At 60.5% G+C, this 23,742-nt stretch overlaps 1 protein-coding gene across 2 annotated transcripts in view; it reads left to right on the top strand.

The window, feature by feature from the left end:
* Positions 1 to 23,742, top strand: part of Vav2 (vav 2 guanine nucleotide exchange factor) — a gene marked incomplete at its 5' end in the record, with an annotated part of 136,079 nt that overhangs the window by 94,466 nt on the left and 17,871 nt on the right. For both annotated transcript variants that reach the window (XM_005408460.2, XM_005408459.2), the window contains 10 exon segments: positions 11,109 to 11,211; positions 13,536 to 13,634; positions 14,390 to 14,458; positions 15,318 to 15,418; positions 18,305 to 18,404; positions 19,015 to 19,110; positions 19,667 to 19,735; positions 20,793 to 20,879; positions 22,272 to 22,357; positions 22,876 to 23,008. In XM_005408460.2, the coding sequence (XP_005408517.1) occupies positions 11,109 to 11,211; positions 13,536 to 13,634; positions 14,390 to 14,458; positions 15,318 to 15,418; positions 18,305 to 18,404; positions 19,015 to 19,110; positions 19,667 to 19,735; positions 20,793 to 20,879; positions 22,272 to 22,357; positions 22,876 to 23,008 (943 nt within the window).

Here is a 23,742-nt window from a genome sequence, read left to right as displayed (position 1 = left end):
AGGTCCCCTGAGGTTGCAGAGCCTGGGTGGTCACATGGGTGCCTGCCTCACTGGCATGCTGCCCTCACGGTCCTCAGGGCCTAAGTGGTTTTCAGGCTTAAACAGATGTGACCGTGACACTCCGAGGACTACAGTTCACCCGCAACTTCTGCAGAGAGCCTGGTGTCCCATGGCATCGCTGCAGCCATTTCTTTAAGGCGCTTGGGTGGGAGAGGCGTTTAGTGCAGGAGGTGTCCCCTGCGGGGAGGCTGGGCACCTGTTCTACAGGGGGCTGGGGTGGAGAGCGAGTCCTTGTCCCCTGCCTGTGACCTGCACCCCCACCCCTGGCAGCCTGGGTCTTGGCTCTGCCACTGCACCGAGAGCAGGTTTGTTCTCAGCTGCCTCCCGAGTTCTCAGCTGCCTCGGTTTCCCTTGGGCGGCCCCAACCTGTGGGACAAGGAGAGAAAGGCCATGTTTGGAGACTTGGGGACGCCTCATGTCCACCCAAGGAGCTGCTTCTTCCAGTGGTGACAAGTCTGAAAGAGATTCTCCGAAAACACCCCTGAGAGAAAGGTACCCAGACATGCCCCTGCCCTGTTAGACAGCACCCTCCCTGTGCCCTGGGAAGACACAGCTGTCCCCTCGAGGCCTGACCCCAGGTTGGCCAGGAGGAGGAAGGCCTGGCGGGGCCTGGCGTTGGGCTGGCTCTGCAAGGGTCTCTTGCCTCATGATCTCTCTGCCCAAGGACCCTGACCCTGGGTCCCTTCGTGGAGGAGACGGTGGGACAGCAAGGCCTTGGCCCTCCCCTGGTCCTTGCTTGGTTAGGACACCTGTGGCTAGACCTCGAGGTGCAGCCGCCTCCCTTCCGACCCCAGTCCTCGCCCGTGTGGCAGACACTCAGGGACCGTGTGCGGGTCCTGAGACTTGCATGGTCCCTTGGTCCTCAGCATGTGCCTGTGAGGCTTGCCTGCTTCCAGGAACTTGCCACAAGGGATCCACAAAGCCAGCGTCCGGGGCACAGCTCTGCTAGACACTGCCAGGCTGGGTCCTGGCCTGCGGCCACCTGGTGAACACGGCCAGCCCCCTCGTCCTTGTGCATCTGCAGGAGGCTTCCTCTGCCCGGTCCACACAGGAAATGGGCTGTTCGGTGCCTCTGGCTCAGCCCGGCCCGGGGCCAGCTGCCGCAGCCCTCGGCACCCTCCTGTCCCCGGGATGCCTCATTGGCCCCTTGGCACAGCACGACCATAGTGTGCCTGGGCTGCCGGGAGGGTCGGGGCCTCTGTGGCCATGAACCCCTGCGTCCTAGCTCTGCCCTGTGTGGCAGGCCAGGGGGCTGGGCCCTGTGTCGCTGAGAGCGCAGGCGCTTTCCTCCCTAAACCTCTTCCCCTCTGTGAAGTCTCTGCAGGCGACAGGAGGGGGCATTAAACGCATGCACGGTGCTCTGCCGTCTTCCAGCGGAGAGCAGTGACCAGCCGGGCTGTGCCCGGAAGGAGAGAGTCCTGTTCTGTCCACAAAGGGCCCCACAAAATCAGCCACCTATTACTGTCTTCTGGAAACTCCGGAGAAATGAAGACCTGGCCTTTCCCACACTGTTTTCTCTGCATTCAGTACAGACCTGACCCTGGGGGACATGGAACAAGGCTGAGCCAGAGATCTGGGCTTTGTTGTAGAGCCGCATCCTGTATATACTCTCTTCTATGTGGACTGCTGAACTCATATTGATTCTGCAAAACCCAGATGACAGGTCCCCTTCTCCGAGGAGCTTCCCTAACCCTGGCAGGCTGAAGGAAGGGCACCTTCCCTGGACCTCAGGCTGACCTCTGTCTCCGAGTTCCCATTGACTTCCTGCCTTTGTTCCTGGCTGCCCAGATAGGTGACCACAGAGAACACAGAAGACACGGAGGGATCATTTGACCTGGGCCCGGCCTGCATTGGGAGGAGGAAGTGCTGGGGGACACGGTGCTGAGGATAGTCACAGTCCTTGTGCTGCAGGGCCCGTGAGGCGGCTGCCTGTGCCGTCCACCACCACACACCACACACCCCACGCCAGGCCTGGGCCCACTCCCTGCCCACAGCCCTCGAAGCACTGTGGAAAGTAAGGCCCCAGAGAGGAGTGGCTGCTTCGCGTGGCAGGGGAGGAACTGAAACTTGCGGCCTTCGTTGAGCCCCGAGCGCTTGTGACCCGGCCTGGCCCGGGTGTGGTTCCTGTTTGGCTCCTGAGTGGTTTTAGGTGGTGGGAGGCTGGCTGTTCTGCTTCTTGGAAGGAGAGAGTTTCCGCCACGAGCAGGGTGCAGCCCCTCAGAACAGGGCTCCCTTGGGGAGTCCGTGGCCAGGCAGGCCTGACCCAGTTTGGCTTTACGACACAGGGTAGGGAGCTGCTCTCCCCGGCCTGCCCCCACCTGCAGGGACAGGAGCCCCCATGCACAGGCTGTGGCCAGCGCTGCTGAGACGAGTGATGACTGTCTGTCTGTCCCGCACTCGGACCCTGTGGCCACACAGTCTACGCTGCTCCCACCCCAGCAGCCCCAGAGATGAGCACAGCCTGGCGTGGTCCGAGGTCAGGAAGTGTCAGTTCTGGTTGCCTGGTAACCGGCGCAAGGACGGTACACCGTGCAGCAGTGCATACCAGCCTGTCAGGAGCGATGTTTTACGTCCCCCATAAACCCCCAGGTGCACCAGCAGCCGGGGACAGAGGTTGCCCACTGTTGCTTGGTGGTTGTCCCGGGCAGGGAGTGCGGCCTGTCTGAGCAGCTGCCCCTCAGAACGGCCGGCAGGGTCTCAGGGGCTCCTCTGGCCTGGGGTCTGGAGTAGGGGAAGGCCGAAGGTGGTGGTGAGGAGAGGAGTAATTGTCGGGATTTAGCATCAGTCAGCACGGCGTCCTGCAGGGGAGCTCTTAACTCGCTGGTCCTCTGTTTCCAGAAGTCATCACTTTTAGTGTTGCTGCTGCTTCTTTTTGTCTTTTTTTCTTTTTTCTTTTTCCTGGCCTTTGGATACAGGGTCTCCCTGGCCCTCGTCCTCCAGAATGCTGGGGTGACAGGTGTGCGCCACCGTGCCCTGCCCAGTGTTGCTTCTTGAGTCAGGCCCTGAGGTACACTCACCTCGTCGACTGCGTCCACCCCCAGGCTGGGGGCCGTGGCCACCCAAACTGAGCACATGCCGTGTGCTGGCCCCTGACAGGTGGCGGATCCTTGCAACTCCTGTCTCCCTTTGCAGCTGTGGAAGCTGAGGCTTAGGCTGCCTACGCGTTTCTCAGCTGGAAACCGTCAGGGCTGAGACTCCGGTTCCAGTTCACCCAGCTGCCTCTTCTCCCCAGCCACAAGTGAGAATCAAGTGCTAGAGGCGACGGGGGCGCTCATGCTGGTTGAGTCTAGTGGCGGGGATGTTCATCTACCTGAAAGATAAAAGTGGAGAGCATTGGGTGTGGTTAGAACATCCGGAAGGACAAGCAGAGTGCAGGGGAACAGGCCTGTGGGGGTCCAGAGGCTGGTGGTGCTTGGCACAGTTGGGGCAGGGCTGGGCAGGGCTGGACGGGGTGATTCAGGCTGCTGCATGGCGTCTTGTCAGGGCTGTCTGGGATTCTGGTCTCAGCTGGACCCTCACTAAGCTGTGTCTTGTGAGAAACCGGAAGACAGCATCCTCCTGGGGGCCAGCTGGTCGTGACATAAGCCTGTCATCGTCGTCCCACGTGGGCCAGACCTTGTGGAGGGTGATGTCCCTGGTAGGAAGCTCGTGTTCGGAGGTGACGCCTTCCCAGGGAGACGCAGAGTCACAGTGGAACGTCCCCACCAGTGCTGGCCACAGAAGAGGCACTTAGGAGCCAGAGCTCATCACTCCACCCAGAACGAACACCACAAACAGTGTCGCTTCTGGCTGTGCCCCTCTCCTAAGAGGTGTCTGGACACAGGACCTGGGCCCCTGCTGACCAGCCAGCCTCCCACCCAGACCGTGAAGGTGCAGCACCTTCATCATCTTCGTGCCCGAGGATCCAGAGGGTTTCTGGTGCAGGATTTGCCTTAGAATAAACATAGATTAGCCCAGTCAGATCCTTTGGCCTTTGTTTTTTAGTTGCTGAGTTTATCTTATGAGCGTTTGTTCTTTTTAATGAATACATTTCATTTCACTTTCACAATTTTTTCATTTTAAAGAAACACTTATTTTTTTTGGTTTTTTTTTTGGTTTTTCTCCGGTACCGGGAACCGAACTCACGACCTTGCGCTTGCCAGGCAGGCGCTTTGCCACTGAGCTAAATCCCCAGCCCCAAGAAACACTTATTCTGCTTTCTCCCCACTTCCTGTAATTTGGAATATGTGTATGATGTGGTTTTATGATCTGCAGTAACAGGGAGAAGCCCCTCTCTCTCTCGGTGTTCACTGGCCTGGATTAAGCAGTGGTCAGGGGAGTACACTGGGCAGAGGCGGCCTCAGCAGAGAAAGCACCTGCAAGCTCACCTGGTTCGTGGGGAGGGTTGGAGAGGAGGCAAACAAGGGATGCTGCAGGTGGGAAGTGGAGGTGCCCACCAGCTCCTGGCAGGTGTGGGTAGTGACCCTGCAGCTGGAGGAGTGGCCTCAGGTAGAATCTGCTATCCTGTGCTCCTGGCAGCTGGCACCCAAGCTCCGAGCTCCCAGGCCAGGGGAGTTGCAGGTGGACGTGCATGAGCCTCAGGCTTTTGGGATAAGTGTGTCAATGTCCCTTACCTTGTGGATCTGTTCACAGGGGGCTCCCTGCAAGAGAAGGAGGCTCTGGGTACTGTGGTGAGCACAGGCCACTCTGCCTCTCTGTGTCTCAGTTTACCCTGGTGTAGAACGGACCTGTTCGAGAACTATAGCGATAGTATGCAATGTCAGACCCGTGGTAGTAACACAGTAGTGAGATCAGACTGACTTCTCTGTAGCAAGAGATGACACAACTTGAAAATTACTTAGAAAAACATTTGAAGACACTGGAGAGTCATCAACCCTGAGAGAAACCTGAGCGAGTCTCAGTGAGGGATGCACTTGCATGGATGGGATGCTGGCCTCTGTGGTCTTTCCTGTGGATAGGTCCTGCCCCACTCTATGTAGAAAGCACAGATTTCAAGGGCAGGTTAGTCAGCTTCCCATTACTGCATCAAAATACTTGAGTCAGTTAGTTTAAAACCTGGAAAGGTTTATGTCGGCTCACGGTGTCAGAGGTTTCAGTCCTGTGGTGGCACAGGTCATTGAGGTGGGAGCATGTGGCCAGCTGACTGCCTCAAGGCAACTGGGAAACAGGGAGAGAGGAAAGGGCTGGGATCCTGGAATCCCCTTCAAGGGAATCCCCCAGGGGTCTAGCCTCGTTACCCTGGGCCGCACCATGTGAACTTTGCACCACCAGCTGGAGACTAGGCCTTTGCTCCCAGGGGCTTAGGGAACATTTCAGGTCTAAACTTTGGGAGGGTGGAACTGTCTGAAGATTAAGGTGGAAGAGTCGGGGGATACAGCCCCCAGTCTGCACATGAGATCCTCCCTGCCCTTGGCTGCCTGTGTAGCCCACTCGCCCAGGAAAGACCTGAGGTTTCCAGCAAGATATTACAACAGCTGTTTCAGCTCCACCCACTGCAGGGAGGACGGAGTTAGAAGTCTGGGACTATCCAAGTTCTCTGTTAGAGCAAATACGACTCTTCAGCAGAAATCCCAGGATCCAGAGTTCCCACCGTGTATCGTCAGTGTATCATATCACTCATAGGTCCAGTGACCAATAGAAAAAAATCATCCAGCTTGCAAAACAGGAGAAAATGAGTCATGCTGTGGAAGAAAGGGTCCACTGATGCTGTCCTTAAGATGACCCAGATGTGGTAATCAGCAGCGGTGGTAGTCAGGGTTCTCCAGGGAAACGGGTCCAGTAGGGCATGTACAGATACGGAAGAAGGATTTGTTATGGGAACTGGCTGAGGCAACTGGGGAAGACCGAAAGCCTCGGGCTGTGCTGCCCTCGAGTGGGAACCCCAGGAAAGCCAGTGGTGTGAGCCAGCCTGAGTCCACGGGCCGGAGAACCCGGGGCAGTGTTGTAACTCCCAGCTCGAGGCCAGAGACGTAAAACAGAGGTCAGGGTGCTGGTGAAAGTCCTGGAATCCAAAGGACCAAGAACAAGGAGTTCCAGTGTCCAGGGCAGGAGAAAATGACCGTCCCAGCTGCAGAAGAGAGAGGAAACATCTGCCCTCTCCTGCTTTGTCCTCTGTGAGTCTGGGGTGGGCTGGATGTGACCCACCCACCCCGGAGAGAACAGGCTCCATTGCCCCATCTGCCGGTTCCAATGCCCCTTCAGAAACACTTGCAGACTCACCCAGAAGTAGTGTTTTGCCAGTTATCTGGGCATCCCTCAGCCCAGCTGGTTGACAGAGAAAATTAACCATCACAGCAGATTTATAAATATGGCCAAGGACTTAGAAGGAAATAGGACAGATGAGCAGATGGGGAGATATAGTAGAGAAATACACATTATTTAAAAATCATCAAAGGAAATTCGAGGGTGAAATGCATGCTGCCTGAAATGAGCAATCAGGAGATCAGCTTGATGGAGATTTGCAGATGGCAGGAGTCATTCAACTTGACGATAGCTCCATGGGAGTTATACACTTTAAATAACAGAGAAGCATCAGAGAAAATGAAAAGAGCCTCAGCTGGGTCTGGTGGTGCACACCTCTAATCCCAGCTTTCAGAGAGGCTGAGGCAGGAGGATGACAAGTTCAAGACCAGCTTGGGTAACTTAGTGAGTTAGCAGAACTCAGTCTCAAAACAAAAATAAAAAAAAGGGCTGGGAATGTGGCTCAGTGGGAAGGTCCTGAGTTCATCCTTCAGTATACCATAACAGAAAGAAATAGGATTCAGAATGGAGTTACATACATGCCAATTAGAATGAAGTAGTCTATAATAAATGTGTTTTGTGTTCCAGAAGAAGAGTAAAGGAGGTAGGGGGCAAAACACTGAAACACATGCATACTCCATATACATAGCCAGTAGTTTCTAAAACCTTAAGGGTAACACTACGAAACATTACCTACAGAAATCTGAGGCCTAAGTAAGCGGAAGTATATACTATTTTCATGGATTGGTAGGTGATATTAGAAGTCAGTTCTAGATGGATGTGGTGGCGTACACCTGTAATCCTAGCACTCGGGAGGCTGAGGCAGGAGCATTGCTGTGAGTTCGAGACCAGCCTGGGCTACAAAGTGAGCTCAAGGCCAGCATGAACTGCATGGTGAGACCCTGTCTCACAAAGACAAAAAAAAAAAAAAGAAGTCACTTCTCTGCAAAATGCTAATACAATACACTTCCTGTCACGAGCTCAGCAGACCTTTTGTTTTTCAGATATTGATAAAAGGATCATCTAAAGTTTATGTGAAAATGCACAAGGCTATAAAATAGTATAAACAGTCTCATAAAGAACATGGGTAGAGGATTTATACCACCTGATCTCAAGATTGTCTATAAACTGAAATAGAACAGTGGTATTTACATAAGGATCAATGGATAAATGGATTGGTGGAATAGAATACTGCAGAGGGTTCCAAAATAGATTCCTGTGTGGTCAGTTGGATTTTTTTCCAAGATATCCTAGAAGCCTTGTGGGAAAACGGAAGTTTTTGACAAGTTATCCCAGAACACCTGGGTATTGCTGTGGGAAAAAGTGGACCCCTACCTCACTCCATATGCATAGTTAAGTTGAGATGAACCAGAGGCCCAAACATAAACACTGAAAGTGTACAGCTCTTTGGGCCGGGATATAGCTCAGCAGCACAAGCACCTTCCTGGCAAGCGCAAGGCCCTGAGTTCGAATCCCCAGTACCAAAAAAATAAAATAAAATAAATGAATGTGTACAGCTCTTATAAGAAAATACAAGAGAATTATCCCTTGTGACTTCAACGAAAACAAAGATTTTTAAGCAAGATTGGATTTTGTAGATAGAATTTAAGATAGTATGAAAGGAAATTGTGGTAAACCAGACATCATGAAATTATAAATGAATGCTTACCAAAGCACATAAAGAAAATGAATTACTGCACTAGAGGCGGCAGGGGAAGGGACTCAAAACCTACAGGACAAAGCACTTGGTCCACCTTATGCAAAAGGACTCCTAAAATTCAATAAGAAAGAAACCAATGGCTGACTTTTAGAGATGGACAGAAGTCTCAGGTAGAGCTTTCATGAAAGAAGCTGCACAGTGAGTATGTGGAAAAAAATCTTCAGCATCACTGGTCATCAGGCAAACTAAAAATAAAAGGGCAGCAGGGCTCTACCGTGTTCCTACCAGTAGCTGAAATGAAAAGGCCCAGCAATGACAGGACAAAGGAGGACACGAAGCCCCTGGAACCAGCGTACGCTGTAGGTGGGGAGGCAGATGCTGCGGCCGCTTGGGGAAAGCGCAGGGCAGTTGCCAGTTCCGTTCCTGGGGGATGTCGTTTCCAAAGGAAGTGAGAGTGTTTGTCCCCACACGTGTGTACACACACGCACACACAGGCACACACTTACATGGACATGCAGGACCTGAATGCTCCCATGATGGCTTTGCATACAATAACCCCTCCTTGGAAACAGCCAAAGTGACCATCCAGGGGGAGAATGCATCTCAAACTGTTCTTCCTCAATGCCCTGGTCCTCAGCAACATGGAGGAGCAGCCACAGGTACAGACAGCTGCACGTTTAGGGCCTCAGAAATGATGCAGAGGAGAAGAAGACACGCATGAGCAGGTGTGACACACGGTGCCACTGACGGTGTCCACCGGGTGAAGTTGCTCCCCAGTGAAAAGGAGGTGACAGGGATGGGGAGGCTGCTGGGAAAGAGAGACCCCCCAGGAGATGAGAACACCTGGACCGGGCGGGTGGGCTGCGCAGGCCAAGCTGTTGATGTCTTCGTAAACCCCAGTGAAAGTGCTATGAAAACGTGTCTGGCAGCGGAACGAGATTGCATCTGTGGGTGCCTAGAGGTGCGGGTGTGCACTGGACACAGAGTTGGCCCGGCCAAGGGCACGTGGGAGGGACTGACTGCTGAGCACCTTGTGCAGCCCAGCGCTCCCCACGGCCTTGAAGCTCGTGCCTGAATCGTCGTCCGGGAGCCGCCCGACTTCCTCCGCGTTCTGTTCTTACCCAAGGTCCAGGGCGCCTCTGTGCTGCTCGGCCCAGCACCCTGTGCAGCTTCAGAGATGAGCACCCAGCGTGCCCAGGGAGCGCAAGTGTGCGGCTGGTTGGCTGCAGCGTGGGCTGCATCCCAGGGCCAGTTCCGGTCAGCTTGCTGTCGGGGCTGCATCCGCGTCTCTGTGGGACAGACCCGAACTGGGCAGGGTCACGTCCTGCAGTGGGTTAGGATGCCCCGTGGATGCCAGCCCTGGAGGCCCTGTGGAGGCCCAACTTTCATCTCACAGGGCATTGGACAGTGAAGCCTCCGATCCGGCCACTTTCGCCGGCCTGGCTGGAGCTAAGCTGCGTCTGCCCACACATCGCGGGAGTGGCGCTGTCCCCCTGGTGTCGTCCAGTCTCATGGCCTGGAAGCTTCCTTGTCTTGCCTTGGTTCCACAGGGTCAGAATTCCTGATGGGGCTTTGGGAGTTTTGGGGGTCTGGCACTGCCAAGGAGTCTGGGCCCCCACAGCCTGTCAGGCAGAATGCGGGGGCTGTGCATCTGTGGCGGGAGAGGTGACTTATGTCATCGTGAGTGACAGCTTGCAAGACAGTTGCTAGACCTGCTGGGGGATGGACCTCACCGACACCGCCCCACCCTGTGTGGGGTCCTGGGGGCCGCACCCCAGAGCACGGGCTCTGTGGCGTTGACCCCATACAACGACGCCCCTTGTCCCCACCTGCAGGCTGGTCATTGCCCAGGCTAACGAGGACGGTGTCGTGAGTCTGAGCCAGGGGCAGGCACACAAGGGCTGGGAGGTGGGTGGGCAGCCCTTCATATCCATCATGGTCCCCTGCTGGCTCTGTCCTCTGGGACCTGGAGTGGTGCAGGTGACGCTGTGTGGCTGTCCCATGGAGCGCGGTCCTGGGGAGGGGTGTGTGTGTGCCAGGGCTCCAGAGACCCTGCTGCTACAGAGAGCCCTTCGTTGTGAATACACTGTGCGGCTCCTCCGCAGCTGATCTTTGGTGACCTCACCTGAACCAGCCTGAGAATGCGGCACCGTGCCCCAGGCTGAGGTCCGGGAGGGGCCGGGGTGTCTGCATGCTGGGGGCCTGTGGGGATCCCTGCTGTGTATGCCTGCCCTGCTCCGTTCCTCCCTGGTCCTGGTGGCAGGTCTCGGGGCAGTGCTTCCTCCTGGCCGTGCCTTCCAGAAGTGACTGGCCAGGCCCCATGCTGAGCCAGGCCGTGGGGCACCAGGGCCAGCCTGAACCGCCATGGTTCCCTGGCTCTGGTCCTCAGCAGGGTGTCCCCAGTGGGGCAGGATGGTGGTGAGTGGATTGGGCCATCACTAGCTGAGCAGTGCCGCGGGCCTGGTGTGGGGGTCCCAGGAAAAACGAGGCTATTTGGTCCCAGGGCAGGCAGCGAGCAGCCACCACTCACAGGACTGGCAGAGTGGCCTGAGGCTGCACGCTGGGCAGAGTCCCTGATGCCCAGCGTCGGAGGAGTTGGTCGTGCACCGGGGAGGGTCCCACAAGGCCTCTGGCAGGAGGTGCCCAGGACCTCAGCCCTGAAGGCAGAGGGAAGCCTGGAGGACTTGCACCCTGACCATGAGTACTGACCGCTCTCGTGCGTCGTAACCCAGGCAGGGATCTCCCCGGGGCCACTTGGGAAGGTGCGGGTTGGACCTTGTGTCCCCGCCCGCTCGGCCGCCTGGATGCCTGCTGTGGAAGACTTGCATGTATGACCATTGTGTGTGGCCCTATCCCCTTCCCTCACCCTGGGGCCTCAGGATTTGGTGGGCCCCAGGCCGAGCGCAGAGCTCGGGGCTTCGGCTGGAGGCAGGAGCAGAGATTCTGGGGAGGCAGAGGTCTCCCAGGCCCTGGTCCTGGCCTCTGCTGTGTCCCCAGTGTTTGCCTCAGCAGGCCCTGTGGACCCGGGCAGGTTCCATTGGTGGCCTCCCCGAGTGCCCCTGGAGGAGCGGGGCCCGAGGCCAAGGTGGGAGCCTGCCAGGGCGGCCCCCGGGCTGTGGGCTCCTCCCTCACCTACCTCCCCCTGCAGTGAACATGACCTGGGCGAGGACATCTACGACTGCGTCCCGTGCGAGGACGAGGGGGACGACATCTACGAGGACATCATCAAGGTGGAAGTGCAGCAGCCCATGGTAAGCCAGCACCTGCCCGCACCCCGCACAGCCCACCCTGTTTCCACAGACCTTGGCCCCACAGCCCCCGTATGTGCAGAGGGACACGCAGCGTGCGCCTGGGCCTTCTTGTCCGCTCGGGGCTCCCTACTGCTCTTGCTCCCTGGATATGACCCGATGCCCCGTGGGCAGGCTTCTGTGGAGCTTTCCTTTAAAGGTTCAGGGTTCGAGTTCCGCCTGAAGCAGGCTCTCTGCCACCAGCCCAACACCAGAGGGCTCATTCTGCCTCTTTGTGTGGAGCAGGAAGAGCCCAGCGTGTGCTCAATTAGCCAGCTGTGTCTTTGTGCTGTGAGGATGTTTATTTCCACACAGGCGTTGTCTAATGGTCTCTTGGACGACAGTTTGCTTGGTGCAGGCTTATTGGCAACAGCTGCTTGGGGAAGGTGGGGTCCGGTGGGCGGGCTGTGGGGGACACAACCCTTTCGGACCCCCATGCCCCCAAAGGGTGGGTGTGGTGCCCCTTGCCCACTGTGGAGGCTCTGATCTGCTTACATTCCCTGAAGACATGGGAGGTTTCTCGAAAAGCAGATAGTATGGTAGGGGCATCACCAGCAGGTGGTGGAGAAGCGGAGCTGGGGGAGACTCTGGGGAAAGGAGTGGGGCTGCAGGGGTCTCTCAGCCCCCACAGTCTCCCCTCGAGAACAGAGGTCTCATTTAGTCCTGAAACATATGAAGTTCCCTCCCCGCCAAGCTCTGTGGAGAGGCTGGGGAACCTTGCGGGGGTCTCTGCTCCCCAGTCTTTCTGGGTTGTCTTGTGGGGTGCTGGAGGATCCTCTCCTGCAAGCTGTCCTGAAAGGGCCTGCAAGACCCCCCCAAGCCTTTGTGTGGTAGGGCTGCACCCTCAGGGTTGGCGCTGGTCCATTGATAAGCGCTGGTACACTGGGGCCACTTCCCTCCCGATCCCTTGCACGTGGGCCTCCTGGGGGTGATGTGAGCACACAGGGGCAGCGGCCTCTGTGGAATTCGGGGTGTCCCCACCCTCAGCCTGTGCATGCTTTCTCTGAGCACCCCCAGCCCGACCATGGCGGGGGCTCCCCAGGGCTCATTGTTGTCCTGGTCCTGACGCGCAGCAAAGGACAGGGGTGGCTGTACAACTTGCCAGGCTGGGGACGGCTCTCCCTGTTCCGGGACCGGCTGGCGTCCTGGCACCCAGCGCTCCCAACATTTCCCGTCCACCCCAGCGGGGGCCTCTGCTCCCTGCCAGGGTCCCTGAGGTAAACTGCTGCTGTGGCTCCCTCAACAGTCTGAGCGCAAGGTCACATGATGGTGGCTTCTTAAAGAGGACAGAGCCAGGGTGGCAGGGCCCGTGGCCCCCACATGGTCCTGCCGGTCCTGCCGGTCCTGCCCTGTCCTGAGAGGTCCTGGCGGCCGGGTGGGGACTCAGGCGGGATGGGCGCGCTGGCTCCCAAGCTGAGCTTGAGGACAGTGGCTGCGCTGACACTCACTCTCTCCCTCCCCCATGCTTGCAGATCAGGTACATGCAGGTGAGTGTCAGGTAAGGGGCTGGGAGAGGCCCAAACACCGTCTGCTCCGCCTTCCAGGAGGCCGCAGACCCCTCGGGGAAAACACGGGGCCCTGCTGCCAGGGGCCCATTGTCAAGCACCTGGGACGGCAGGGTCATGGCCTTCAGCAGCCCCCACGAAGCCCCAGGTCGCAGCTCCCTCTCACACACTGTGTTGGAGCTGGGGCACAGCACGGGGGCCTGTGGGGTGTCTCCTGGAGGGTGACACGGGTGTGGCCACCAGGGGCATTGGGCAGATGCTGGGCATATGTCACAGTGATGCTTGCCCTGCGCCTTCTGGGTGGCTCTGTCTCGCTCAGCCTGCAAGACCCCAAACAGAGTGCTGGGGAGAGCTGTCCACCCTTGCTCTGTCGCCGTGACCGGCCGTGGGTGTAGTCTGGGAGTCTGCACTGCAGTCGACTCTGGAGGGTCCCCAGGGTGGCCAGCGCGCTGCCAGCTGGGTAGGGGCTGGTGGACTCCGCCTGTGTGTGCTGGGGCCTCCCCTCCTGGGCCACTGCAGACTTGAGGGTCGGCATCGGGGGAGCAGGAGCCTGGGAGCCTAGGAGCCTCCATACTTTTCTGGTGTCACATCTCTGCCCGTCCTCATGCCTTAGTCTCCTCAACTGCAAGACAATGGGGAGGGACTGGGCCCTCTGTGTCCCCCGCCATTTTACACCTGGTGACCTCACAGCCACCCAAGCTGGGAGGCCAGGGCGCCTTGTTCCTGACACGCAGTTGGCGGCTGGGCAGGGCGGCCCAGGCTCAGGTCTTGTGTCCTCCCTAGAAAATGGGCATGACTGAGGACGACAAGAGGAGCTGCTGCCTGCTGGAGATCCAGGAGACTGAGGCCAAGTACTACCGGACCCTGGAGGATATCGAGAAGGTGGGGAGGCCTAGGCTCCGGGGATGCCAGCTGGTGTCCCAGGGCATGCGAATATCAGGCCAGGAACTAGGGCGGCCGCAACAAGGGGCAGGGCTTAGCGGCCCCTTGGCCTCACCAGTGGGCATGTTCACGCCAAGAGGCCCCCTCACCTTCCTTCCCTGTACTGTGTCCTCTCTGTCTTCTGTCCTGGTTGCACTGTGGCTTCTGCCCCGAGCATGCACTGGGCCAGGCACGGCGCTGGGCACCTGTCTGTGCCCCTCTCTGGGGCCGCTCCCAGCTCTGTGCTCAGAGGGCCGCTCCCCGCGCTGAGTGGAGGCCCGGATGTAGTGGTCGTGTTCTGGCTGGCCAGGGCATCCTGCGCTGGGTTGTGGTCAGGACACAGGATGTGGGTGCAGACCCTGAGCTCCCCGGGGCAGCCTTGTCCCCTGCCCCACCCACCGGGCCTGCAGTGGAGTGCGAAGACGTTTCTAAGCTTGAGCCCACCTGGCTGCATGGGGCGGTGGTGTGGAGCGTAGAGTCCGGCGTGGCCTTGATGAGAACACCTGGCTGGGGTATGGGCAGCGTACAGCCCAGAGTCCTGGCCCCCGGCTGGCCCCACTCTGGCCTCCCTGGAGCTCAGCTTAGGCCATGGGGGTGAAGGTTTGGACCATGGCTCAGCCCCGCTGGTCCAGCAGGCCCTGCTGAGTGCCTCCCCTGGGCACTGTGACCACGGGCTTGGCGGTGGCAAGGTGGCAGTGTGGGCTTCTGTCTTCCAGAACTACATGGGCCCCCTGCGGCTGGTGCTGAGCCCGGCAGACATGGCAAGCGTCTTCATCAACCTGGAGGTGAGCGTTCTGGCCCTGGCCCCTGCTCATGGCACCCTGCCTAGCTGCCACCCCTGGTGACCTCAGAGAGCCGTGTCCCTGGCAGTCCCACGGCTGACAGGTCTGGGGACAGCAGGGCCTCTCTGTGGGCAAGGAGGCACTAGTGTCCCTAGGATGGAGAGAGACTGGGGCAGCGGAGGCAGCAAGTCCCTCTCTCCTTGGCAGTGTCTGCCCACGGTGTACAGTAGGCGGCCCCTGAGTGCTGCGCCACCTTGTCTCGGCGTAGGCAGCAGCTCTGGCCCCTGCCGGCTTCCAGTCAACTTGAGGGGATGCGGGCTCGCTGCCCCTGATGAGCCTCCCCCAGACCCCAGAGCTTCCCGCCCTCTGTCCCCAACCTGCTGTGAGCCGCATCCAGGACATGATGGCAGATAGGAAGGAAGCCCGGGGCAGGAAGAGAGGACCTTAAGGATGCCCCCTGGTGGCCATCTGGTGAAATGTGGGGCCCCGCAGCTCCCCAGGCTGCCACCCACCCTGAGCCTACAGGGCCCTTGAGCCGGCTGCCCAGAGCCCTTGGCTCCATGTGCAGTAGAGAGAGCCCAGGATCACAGCGTGCTGCCTTCTCCGCCCCCGCTGGCCCTGGGGCCACGGTGTCCCTAGCGGCCGGCCTGGCCCGTGGGCAGCGGCCCTCCTGCCCTGTGTCAGGTTGTGAATGTGCTCAGGCTCGTCTGTGCACCCGGTGCTGCAGAACCTTCTGATCACAGGGCACGGGTGTCCACCAGTCAGGGTGCAGGCCCAGCATGCAGCCCCGTCAGGCCTCCTGGGGCATCTGGAGGGCAGGGGCGGGCGCCCTGTGGTGGGCTGACTGCCCTTCTCCACCCAGGACCTCATCAAGGTGCACCACAGCTTCCTGCGGGCCATCGATGTCTCCATGATGGCCGGGGGCGGCACCCTGGCCAAGGTCTTCCTGGAGTTCAAGGAGAGGTGAGCGAGTGTGTGGGTCTCAGGAGGGCGTGCCGGTCACAGGTGGGAAAGTTAGCAGGGCAGGCGCCACTGTCCTACAGACCCTGTGCGGCTTGGAGGCTGCCCTAGACCAGAGTGCCTCAGGCGCTTCCGGGTCACTGGGTCCATACCAGACACTCCAGCTCAGGAGAGGAAAGGCTCATTTGTCTCACATGTAGAAGCTGCAGCCCTTGCACGGTGGGCGGATGTGGAGGGCCTGGGCGGAGGAGCTGCTTACCTCATGGTGCACAGGAAGCAGCGAGGGCAGGGAGGAGCTGGGGAAGGAAGGAGCCCTCCCAGGCCACACCCCCAGGCCCTGCCTCTTCCCCAGGCCCCGCCTCCTTGCAGCAGTCAGCTATGATGCCCCATGATCCAGTCACTTTTCAAACACAAGTGTAGAGTCCGGTGTGGCCTTGATGAGAACACCTAGCCGGGGTATGGCCAGCGTACAGCCCAGAGTCCTGTTAGGTCTAAAGGCCTCATATTAGGTCTAAAGGGCCCCGGAACCCCCCTCCTCCTCTCTTGCTCCCCCATCTTGGTGGCTGGCGTTATGTAATTGCAGTACGCGGCTCTGTGCCCCTTGTTTGCTGAAGCCGTGGGCTTGCATGCCCTGGGGAACACACAGAGCTGCTAGCCTGGCCATGGTGTTTTCTGGGGGGCTGTGGGGTCCTGCCTGCCCCCAGAGACCCCTCAGTGGGAAGTGCAGGGTCGCTGCCAGGCATCTCATCTAACATGACAGCCAAGCCCGGGTCTGCAGGTGCCTGTCAGGGTGTCCTGGGGGCCACACAGCCCATGACTCTGCAGCAAGGGCCCCCGAGGATAGCCAACAGCAGCAACTCCAGGGAGAACAGCAGCGTGGGGACTTTGGATGGGGAGTCCACTTCTCCCACTCAGCTGCTGCTCCCTGGGGCTCTCCTTGGGGCCTGGGCTCATGCTCAGGGCAGGACCTGATGGCCCAAGGACCCTGGGCACAGGGGTGAGGAGCAGGTGGTCGGCTCGCCTGGCATAGGGCATGGGTAGACTGTGTCATGTCTGTCCATGCGGGGACAGCTTGAGTGTGGCAGGACCTGGTGACCACATAGCCAGCCTCTTGTCCAGCTTATTTTCCAGGCTGGCCACTGGCCTGGTGACTGTCCCTCTCCTCCCTTGCTGGGGACCTCAGCGGCCTTTGTTCAGTGTTTTAGAAAGAGGAAACGGCCCTTTTCCCCAGAGCCTCCCAAGGTAGGGGATTGTAATCAAGTTTTAGATTAAAATTCTTAATTTAGGAATAGACTCATTTAAGGGGAATGAAGTCTCAGCCAGCGAGGCTGCGGGCAACTTGCACCCTTGGTATCAGGCATGGAGGCCAGGCGCTTTGCGGCCACAGGCTCAGGTCCACGCAGGCAGCACACCATGGGCACAGGGCCACGAGCACTGCTGACAGCGCCTGTCCTTGGCTGTCTCCAACCTCCCTGTAGCTGGAGCTGCTCAGCCATGCTGTTGGGACCTCAGCCTTGGCCAGGGTGCCCTGTGGGGTGGTACAGGAACCTTGGGAAACCCCAAGGACGGCACCATGGCTCGGCCAGTTGTGTGGGCCTGCAGTTGTGTGTCCAGAAAGGGGGCCCGCTTTCTGTCATGCACTGGTGAGCGTGGGGAGAGACGGTGCCACCCCGAGCCAGCTCTGAACTGAGGCACCCCAGGTGGGAAATGTGTTCCCGCCTGCTGCCTCCAGGGCTGAGTTCTGGTGCTAAACGCCCAAAGTGTGGGACAAGAGAGCTGCCCAGGGTCCCATGGGGCAGACGGGTCACCTCGGGAGCCCAGCCGTAGGAAAAACCCAGGCCGTGGACGTCTGGCCAGCGACAGACCCAGCACCTGCAGGGCCTTGCTGGGTGCCCAGGGGTGCAGCGTCTCGGATGGCAGGTGGAACTGGGGGGCAGGGGCAGATGTTGGCTGACATACAGTGGCCGTCTGAGGACACGTGTGGCCTTCCATCCAAGTCACTTCCGCGGCCGGGTGTCCCCATCAGCTGGTGGTTCTTGGGCAACGCATGGAGACCCCAGTGTCCCTGCCTGAGGAACGGGTGACAGGATCATAAGCTGTCTTCTGATCAGTGGAGGCCGCCATTGTCCTTGTGGTCACTGGCACTGTCACCCAGCGTCTTCAGGGCACGTGGACTTAAAGATGAGGTCGCAGGTGGTCACCCCAACTCCGAGGGTGCTGACATGGTTTGCAAGGTGCCAGCCCTTGGGATGGTGCGTGGACTTGGTTGGGGACAGAGGGAAGGGCACGGGTGTGGCAGTGGCTGGTCAAGCTGGCTCCAGTCCCCTGAGCCCCACTGCGTCCCTGGCTGGCGTCCTTGCCTCGCCCGTGGTCTTGGGAGGAGGGTGCCCGGGCCACGTCTCTGCCTGGGGAACCCAGGGCCATGTAGACTTAATGGAGCTGCATTCAGGGTGTGCCCGCCCTGCAGGAGTCCCCAGCTGCTACCCACCAGTGAGAGGCTGGAGGCTGCCAGCCCTGGGGGCGGTGCCTGCTCTTCTCCTCCCATGGGGCCGCTACCGGGGTGCACTGTCTGGAGACAGTCCAGGGCTGGAGATCTGGAGTAGAGTGAGGGCCTTGCCCCAGGTCGGGCTGTGGGAGGGGAATGGGCACTGTCTTGTGCCAAGGGTCTGGGCGCCCTGCTCCTGGCCCGGGGCGAGGGGCACTTCTGTGCAGCTGCATGGGAAGGAAGCAGGTCCCCTCGGCGTGCACTTGGTATGTTGCACATGTGTGTGAGTGTGCATGTCTCTGCACACCTGCTGGCGCCCTCCCCGCTTGGTATGGCTTCAAGCATCGTCACCGCTGGGCCTATGCATGCATGAGTCCCCACGCCCACGCGTGCCCTGCCCGCAGGCTCCTGATCTATGGGGAGTACTGCAGCCGCATGGAGCACGCCCAGAGCACGCTGAACCAGCTGCTGGCCAGCCGCGAGGACTTCCGGCAGAAAGTGGAGGTGAGCCTCCCCACCCACCCTGTGTGTGCTGGGGGTCAGGTCTGCGGCATCTGCCTCCTTCGCGTGTCACCACGTGGGGACGGAGCACGCTGCCCTGGCTGGAAGGCGCCCCAGCCTCGGGTACGGTGTGACTCAGCAAGGATGTGGCCCTGGACCCCGCTGCTGCTGACCTCGGGTCTGGTGTCGTTGCCAGGAGCTGGGGGCCTCCTGCTCTCATCCTGTTGTCCCACACGCCACCCTGTCCGTCCTTTGCTCACCTGGACCCGCTCAGACCCCCTGGGTCCCCGTGTCTGGCCGCTGCTCTTGCTGGTGGCCCTGTCCTCATGGGCCCCAGAGCAGTGCAGTGGAGCCCTGGGAGTGGCCCCAGCCTCCTGTGGCCGGGTCAGATGGCAGGAGGGTGGCAGGGCCCTGTGCTCTGAGGGGAGCCACCAGATGGGGTGTCCAGAGTCTCTGAGCGTTGCTCATCCCCAGGGTGTGAGCGGTGGTGTGCCCCTGCTCTATGCGCGATGCCCACCCCCACGCGCACGTGTTGTGAGCTGGGTGGGGGCAGGGCCGGCATCCCCCTGTGGGCGCTGGGGGTGGCCCTCAGGGTCCCACGCCGTCCCCCCAGGAGTGCACGCTGAAGGTCCAGGATGGCAAGTTCAAGCTGCAGGACCTGCTGGTGGTGCCCATGCAGCGCGTGCTGAAGTACCACCTGCTGCTCAAGGTGAGCCGCGCGCCCGCTCCACACACGCCAGCGGCAGCCTGAGCCGGGCGCACGCAGACCTCCCAGCTGCTCAGTTAGGTCGGGAAGGGAGGGTGGTTGTGGTCACGTGCCCCAAACCAGCCATGAGGTTAGGAAAAGGGAAGGAGACAGGAGCACCCTCAGGCCAGGGCAGAGAGGGTGGCTGTGGTGAATCTCTCAGCGTGTCCGTGAGCTCGCTGGCGGCCACGGAGACAGTGGGAAGAGGAAGGACAGGTGGGCGAGGGAAGTGGGTCTTCGAAGCACTTTCATGAATCAACCAGCAGCCTTAGCCCAGCCTGTTGCCTTTGGTGGCCCTGATGTTCCTTCCCCCAGCGGCCTCCCCACTGTCTCCGGCACTGGGGAGCAGCCTCATCAGTACGGGGTGCCTCGTGGGAGAGCCGCTGCCTGTGTACAGGGTGTGGACAGCGGGTGCGAGGCGGGGGTGGCTTTGTTCCCAGAACTCTGCTGTTTATGCACCTGTACTTGGTGGGGGCTGAGGGCTACCCAAGGGGTAACTGGGGCTCTCTGTCCCCCTCAGGAGCTCCTGAGCCATTCTACTGACCGGCCAGAGCGGCAGCAGCTCAAAGAAGCACTGGAAGCCATGCAGGTGGGTGGGTAAGCTGAGGCAGGGAGCCCCAGGCCAGCGTGGCACTTAGCACCCCATGCCCGTGTTCCCGTGAGCTCACTGCACCGGGCCGCAGTGGCTGTGGATGCATCCCTCAGAGAGCAGGACCCGGGTGGGGGCGGGGCGGGGGTGGCCACGGCGGGGACACTGCAGGCTGGGTGCCCCGGGGGTCCCCAGTCCCCCCTTTGAGCGCTGAGTGCTTGCGCCTCGCTGCCTGCTCTCCCATTCGCAGCACCGCGGCCAGCATGCGCCCTCGTGGTCTGTGAGCTTGGCTTCCATGGGGTCAGAGCCGTCACTCTCTGCAAGGCCCGGCCCTCTGGGAGTGGCTACCCTGCCTCTGCAACAGGGTCGCCTCCATCCACAGCCAGCAGGCAGAGGCCCGGGCATCGGGCGGTGTGCGGGGCCCTGTGTCTCGGGGCCTGTCCCTCCGACTGGGTTCTCGTCTCTCGGTTGAACTACTGGTCCTCGAGGAACAGCTTAGTGCTGTGGGCGTGGACAGTGAGGCCCCAGAGCGAGAAAGGGGGCAGGAGGGGGCGGGGCTGGCCCTTCCCATTTCGGGGTTTCTCAGCCATTGTCCCTGCAGCTGGGTCGCACACGCTCCCTGTGGGCCTCACTGGCCATGGGGTCCGGCTGCTGCTGACTTTTGGGATCGTGGTGGGCACTGCCCCCTGGTGGCTTCTAGGGTTCTTGCAACAGCCTGATAGGCTCCTGGCTGTCACACCCACCTAACTGACCGCCAGTTCTGCCCAGGCTCTGCGTGGAGGTGGGGAGAGGTGGGTTGGCCCGGGTTGTGACAGTGAAAATCACCAGGGAGTGGAAATATGTCCTTCGACCTAACTTTAAAGAAGGGTCTGTGGGCTCCCCTAGGTGCTGCCCTAGGAGCCCACAGGTTGAGGTTCTCGGCATTGGCTCTGAGAGGTGACACTCGCCCAACTCCCCATTTCTCCTTGTTGTCCCGAGGGTCGGCCGCCCTGGCAGGACCGAGAGGGGCCGTCGCCATGGTGGGGCACAGCCCTGACCCCCCAGTGTTGGTTTCCAGGACTTGGCAATGTACATCAACGAGGTAAAGCGGGACAAGGAGACTCTGAAGAAGATCAGTGAGTTCCAGAGCTCCATAGAGAACCTGGTGAGTTTGGTGACCCCGGCTGCTGTGGCAGGGATGGGTCCGCTCTCCCCTCCCCTGGGGACCCCGTCATACAGAGCTGACGTCGACCTGTCCTGAGCTTGCTCTGGCGGGGTCAGGGGTACAGGAGACGGCTGTCTGCGTGGATCTGCCACCTCAGCCTCAAACTGCTGACATTCGGGGTGATTGTCCTGTGTCGGACAGCACCCTGCCCCCCACGGCCACCAGCAGTGTCCAGTCCCAGCCAGCTGTCCCTCAGGTGGCAGAATCGCCTGCCCTAGAACACTTGTTTTGACGTGGACATTTCCACTCACTGGTGGTTTTCACTGTCACAAGCATGGGCAGCGGACACCTAGATGCCGGGCCAGCTGTGTGCCCTGAGCCCGTTCCTCACCCACGGGGGCCTGGAGGTGTAGGAGGAGCCTGGGCCTCTGCGGTCTGCGGCGCAGAGATGTTGCCCTGCCTTGGCGCCAGCAAAGGAGCAGAAAGCGGTTGCCCAGCTGTGTGACTCCCCCGCATGTGACTGCGTGACTCTTTCCCTGACCAGAAGACAGAAAATTGTTCCACTGTTAGCGCCCGCTGGGGCCCAGACACTGAGGGTTCCCCGCAGGGGTCCCGGCAGACCGGCCATCCTCTCGTGACACGCGTTTAGTGTGCCATCCACCTGCTTGTTAAACGAGAACAGAACTTGCGCCCGATGGCACTGGCGTCCCCAAGACCAAGCCCCCCTCTGCCCTGGCACTGGCTGGTTCTTTGTACTCGAGGGACTGGGCCGAGGCCTCGTGCCCAAGCAGGTGCCCACTCTGGTGACACATGCCCACTGCCCTCGCTGCTGTGGGCACATGGAGGAACGTTGGACAGACTGTGGCTCGCTGTGGTTCTGCCGGGCGGGGCTGCTCTTCCTGGGTACTCCCTGCTGCTAGTCCCAGCTATGTGGACGCCCCTCGAGGGCTGCGCGGGGCTCTTGTCCAGAGAGGCATTTCCGAATCCGCGGCGGTGGACGCATCCTGCCAGTGCAGGAGATGAAACCCGAGTGCCCCGACCAGGGCTTTGGCCTCGCGCTCTTCCCTGTGAGCACTGCCCATGGCCGCCTCTGATAAGTGTGCCCTTTCCCTCGCTTTGCCTGGCGTTGGGCTTTTCCTACTGGTCTCCTCAGGCTCCATGCAGCAGTGCCTGCAGACGTGACTGAGCTGCCATTGGCCTTTGTGCCCATGTGGGGCCAGGAGGAGACGGGCCAGCAGGCTGCTGTCCCTGGCTGCCATCCACCCCCTTTGTCCTCAGCATGGCTGGGAGCCATTGGTGCTTGTCACCAGTCTGTGCCTGGGTCCCCCGTGCCCCTGCCTGGGGTGCGTGGCTGCTGCCCTGCTGCTAATGACCTTTCCTGCTCTTCCCCAGCAAGTGAAACTGGAGGAATTTGGAAGGCCAAAGATCGACGGCGAGCTGAAAGTCCGGTCCATCGTCAACCACACCAAACAGGACAGGTGAGCTGGGGGCAGCACTGAGGTGAGGGCACCCTGGACGGGGCTCCTGGCATCGCTGGTGACAGGGCCTTTCCACGGAAGGACTGGCCGGCCCAGGCTCTGCACTGCATAAGTTTGGTTGCTTCCTGCTTTCTTTCCGAGCATTGGTGAGCCGGGGCAGAGCGGGGCCTGCACAGCAGGCTGCCCTCCCCGGCGGGCCCTGCCCATTGGGCTTTCTGCCAGGTGTCCACAGGAATGGGTGGGCATGAAGCTGGGGACATGACACTGGCATGATCCACATGTGCCCAGCATCCTATGGCCACACCTACCGTGTGCCAGGGCCAGACCACAGCAGATTCAGGTCCTGCCCTTTGGGGGCTCCCTGGAGTCTAGCGGGGACAGAGATGTGAACCGGCCCCGTCTGCGGGGTGAGTCAGAGGCGGGCTGGGCGCCCCCCGGGGTGGTGTGCTGACGCGCTGGCGTGCGGGCTGGGCGCCCCCGGGGTGGTGTGCTGACGCGCTGGCGTGCTGTCCGGCCAGGTACCTGTTCCTGTTTGACAAGGTGCTCATCGTGTGCAAGAGAAAGGGCTACAGCTACGAGCTGAGGGAGGTCATCGAGCTGCTCCTCCACAAGATGGCCGACGACCCCATGCACAACAAGGACATCAAGAAGGTGGGTGTGCCGCGGGGCACGCCGCGCATGGGCGGCACGGCCGCCTGGGTCAGCGGAGGCTGGGGCGGAGGGGTCCAGCAGCAGGGTGGGCACGTCAGGACCCTGGCTCCCCGGGGGCCAGGCAGGGGCCCGGCTGGCTTTCAGTCTCGCTGTGATCCTGACTGGCCTTGTGCCTGGCCTCGAGGACCTCCGTCCCTTCTGGAGCAGGCTGTGACCCGGCAGTGTGTGCGGGGGCGAGGCTGCGGCTGCTGTGTCGGACACCGAACCCCTGCTCTGGGGAGACTTGTGCACGCAGCACTAGCACCTGCTGTGTGCGGCCCCGCCCGGCGGGCAGGAGCTGAGCTGCTGGGAAGCGCAGCCCTGGCCTCAGCTGACGGTGGGGTGCAGACCCAGTGTGCGCAAGCGCTTCCCAAGCCTGGTGTCCCAGACAAGCAGCCCGGGCCCTGGAGGCCGCGCCCCAGGCTCAGGGCTCAGCCCAGCAGAAGCTGGCTTGTGCTCCTGGTCCCGACCAGGCCTCAGGGCGGAGAGCCTTTCCCTGGTTCCCCCAAGCCAAGGCACGTGGCAGGGGCCATGTCCCGCCTGCGCCAGGCTGCTGTGCCCCGCAGGCCGGGCCAAGCCTCTCGGTGACCGTCTCCCCCTTTCCTTCCCTCCCTTCATGCTTCCTAGTCTCACGGGAAAATGGTAAGCACCCGCCCCCGCCCCCTTGCCCAGCTCGCTGCCTGGCATTGGCCCCC

The sequence above is a fragment of the Chinchilla lanigera genome, unplaced genomic scaffold, assembly GCF_000276665.1.
Source record: "Chinchilla lanigera isolate Chin_1 unplaced genomic scaffold, ChiLan1.0 scaffold00112, whole genome shotgun sequence".
Classification (NCBI taxonomy): Eukaryota; Metazoa; Chordata; class Mammalia; order Rodentia; family Chinchillidae; genus Chinchilla; species Chinchilla lanigera.
Note: the sequence above shows the minus strand (reverse complement) of the source record. Positions and strands in the feature narration are given on the sequence as shown.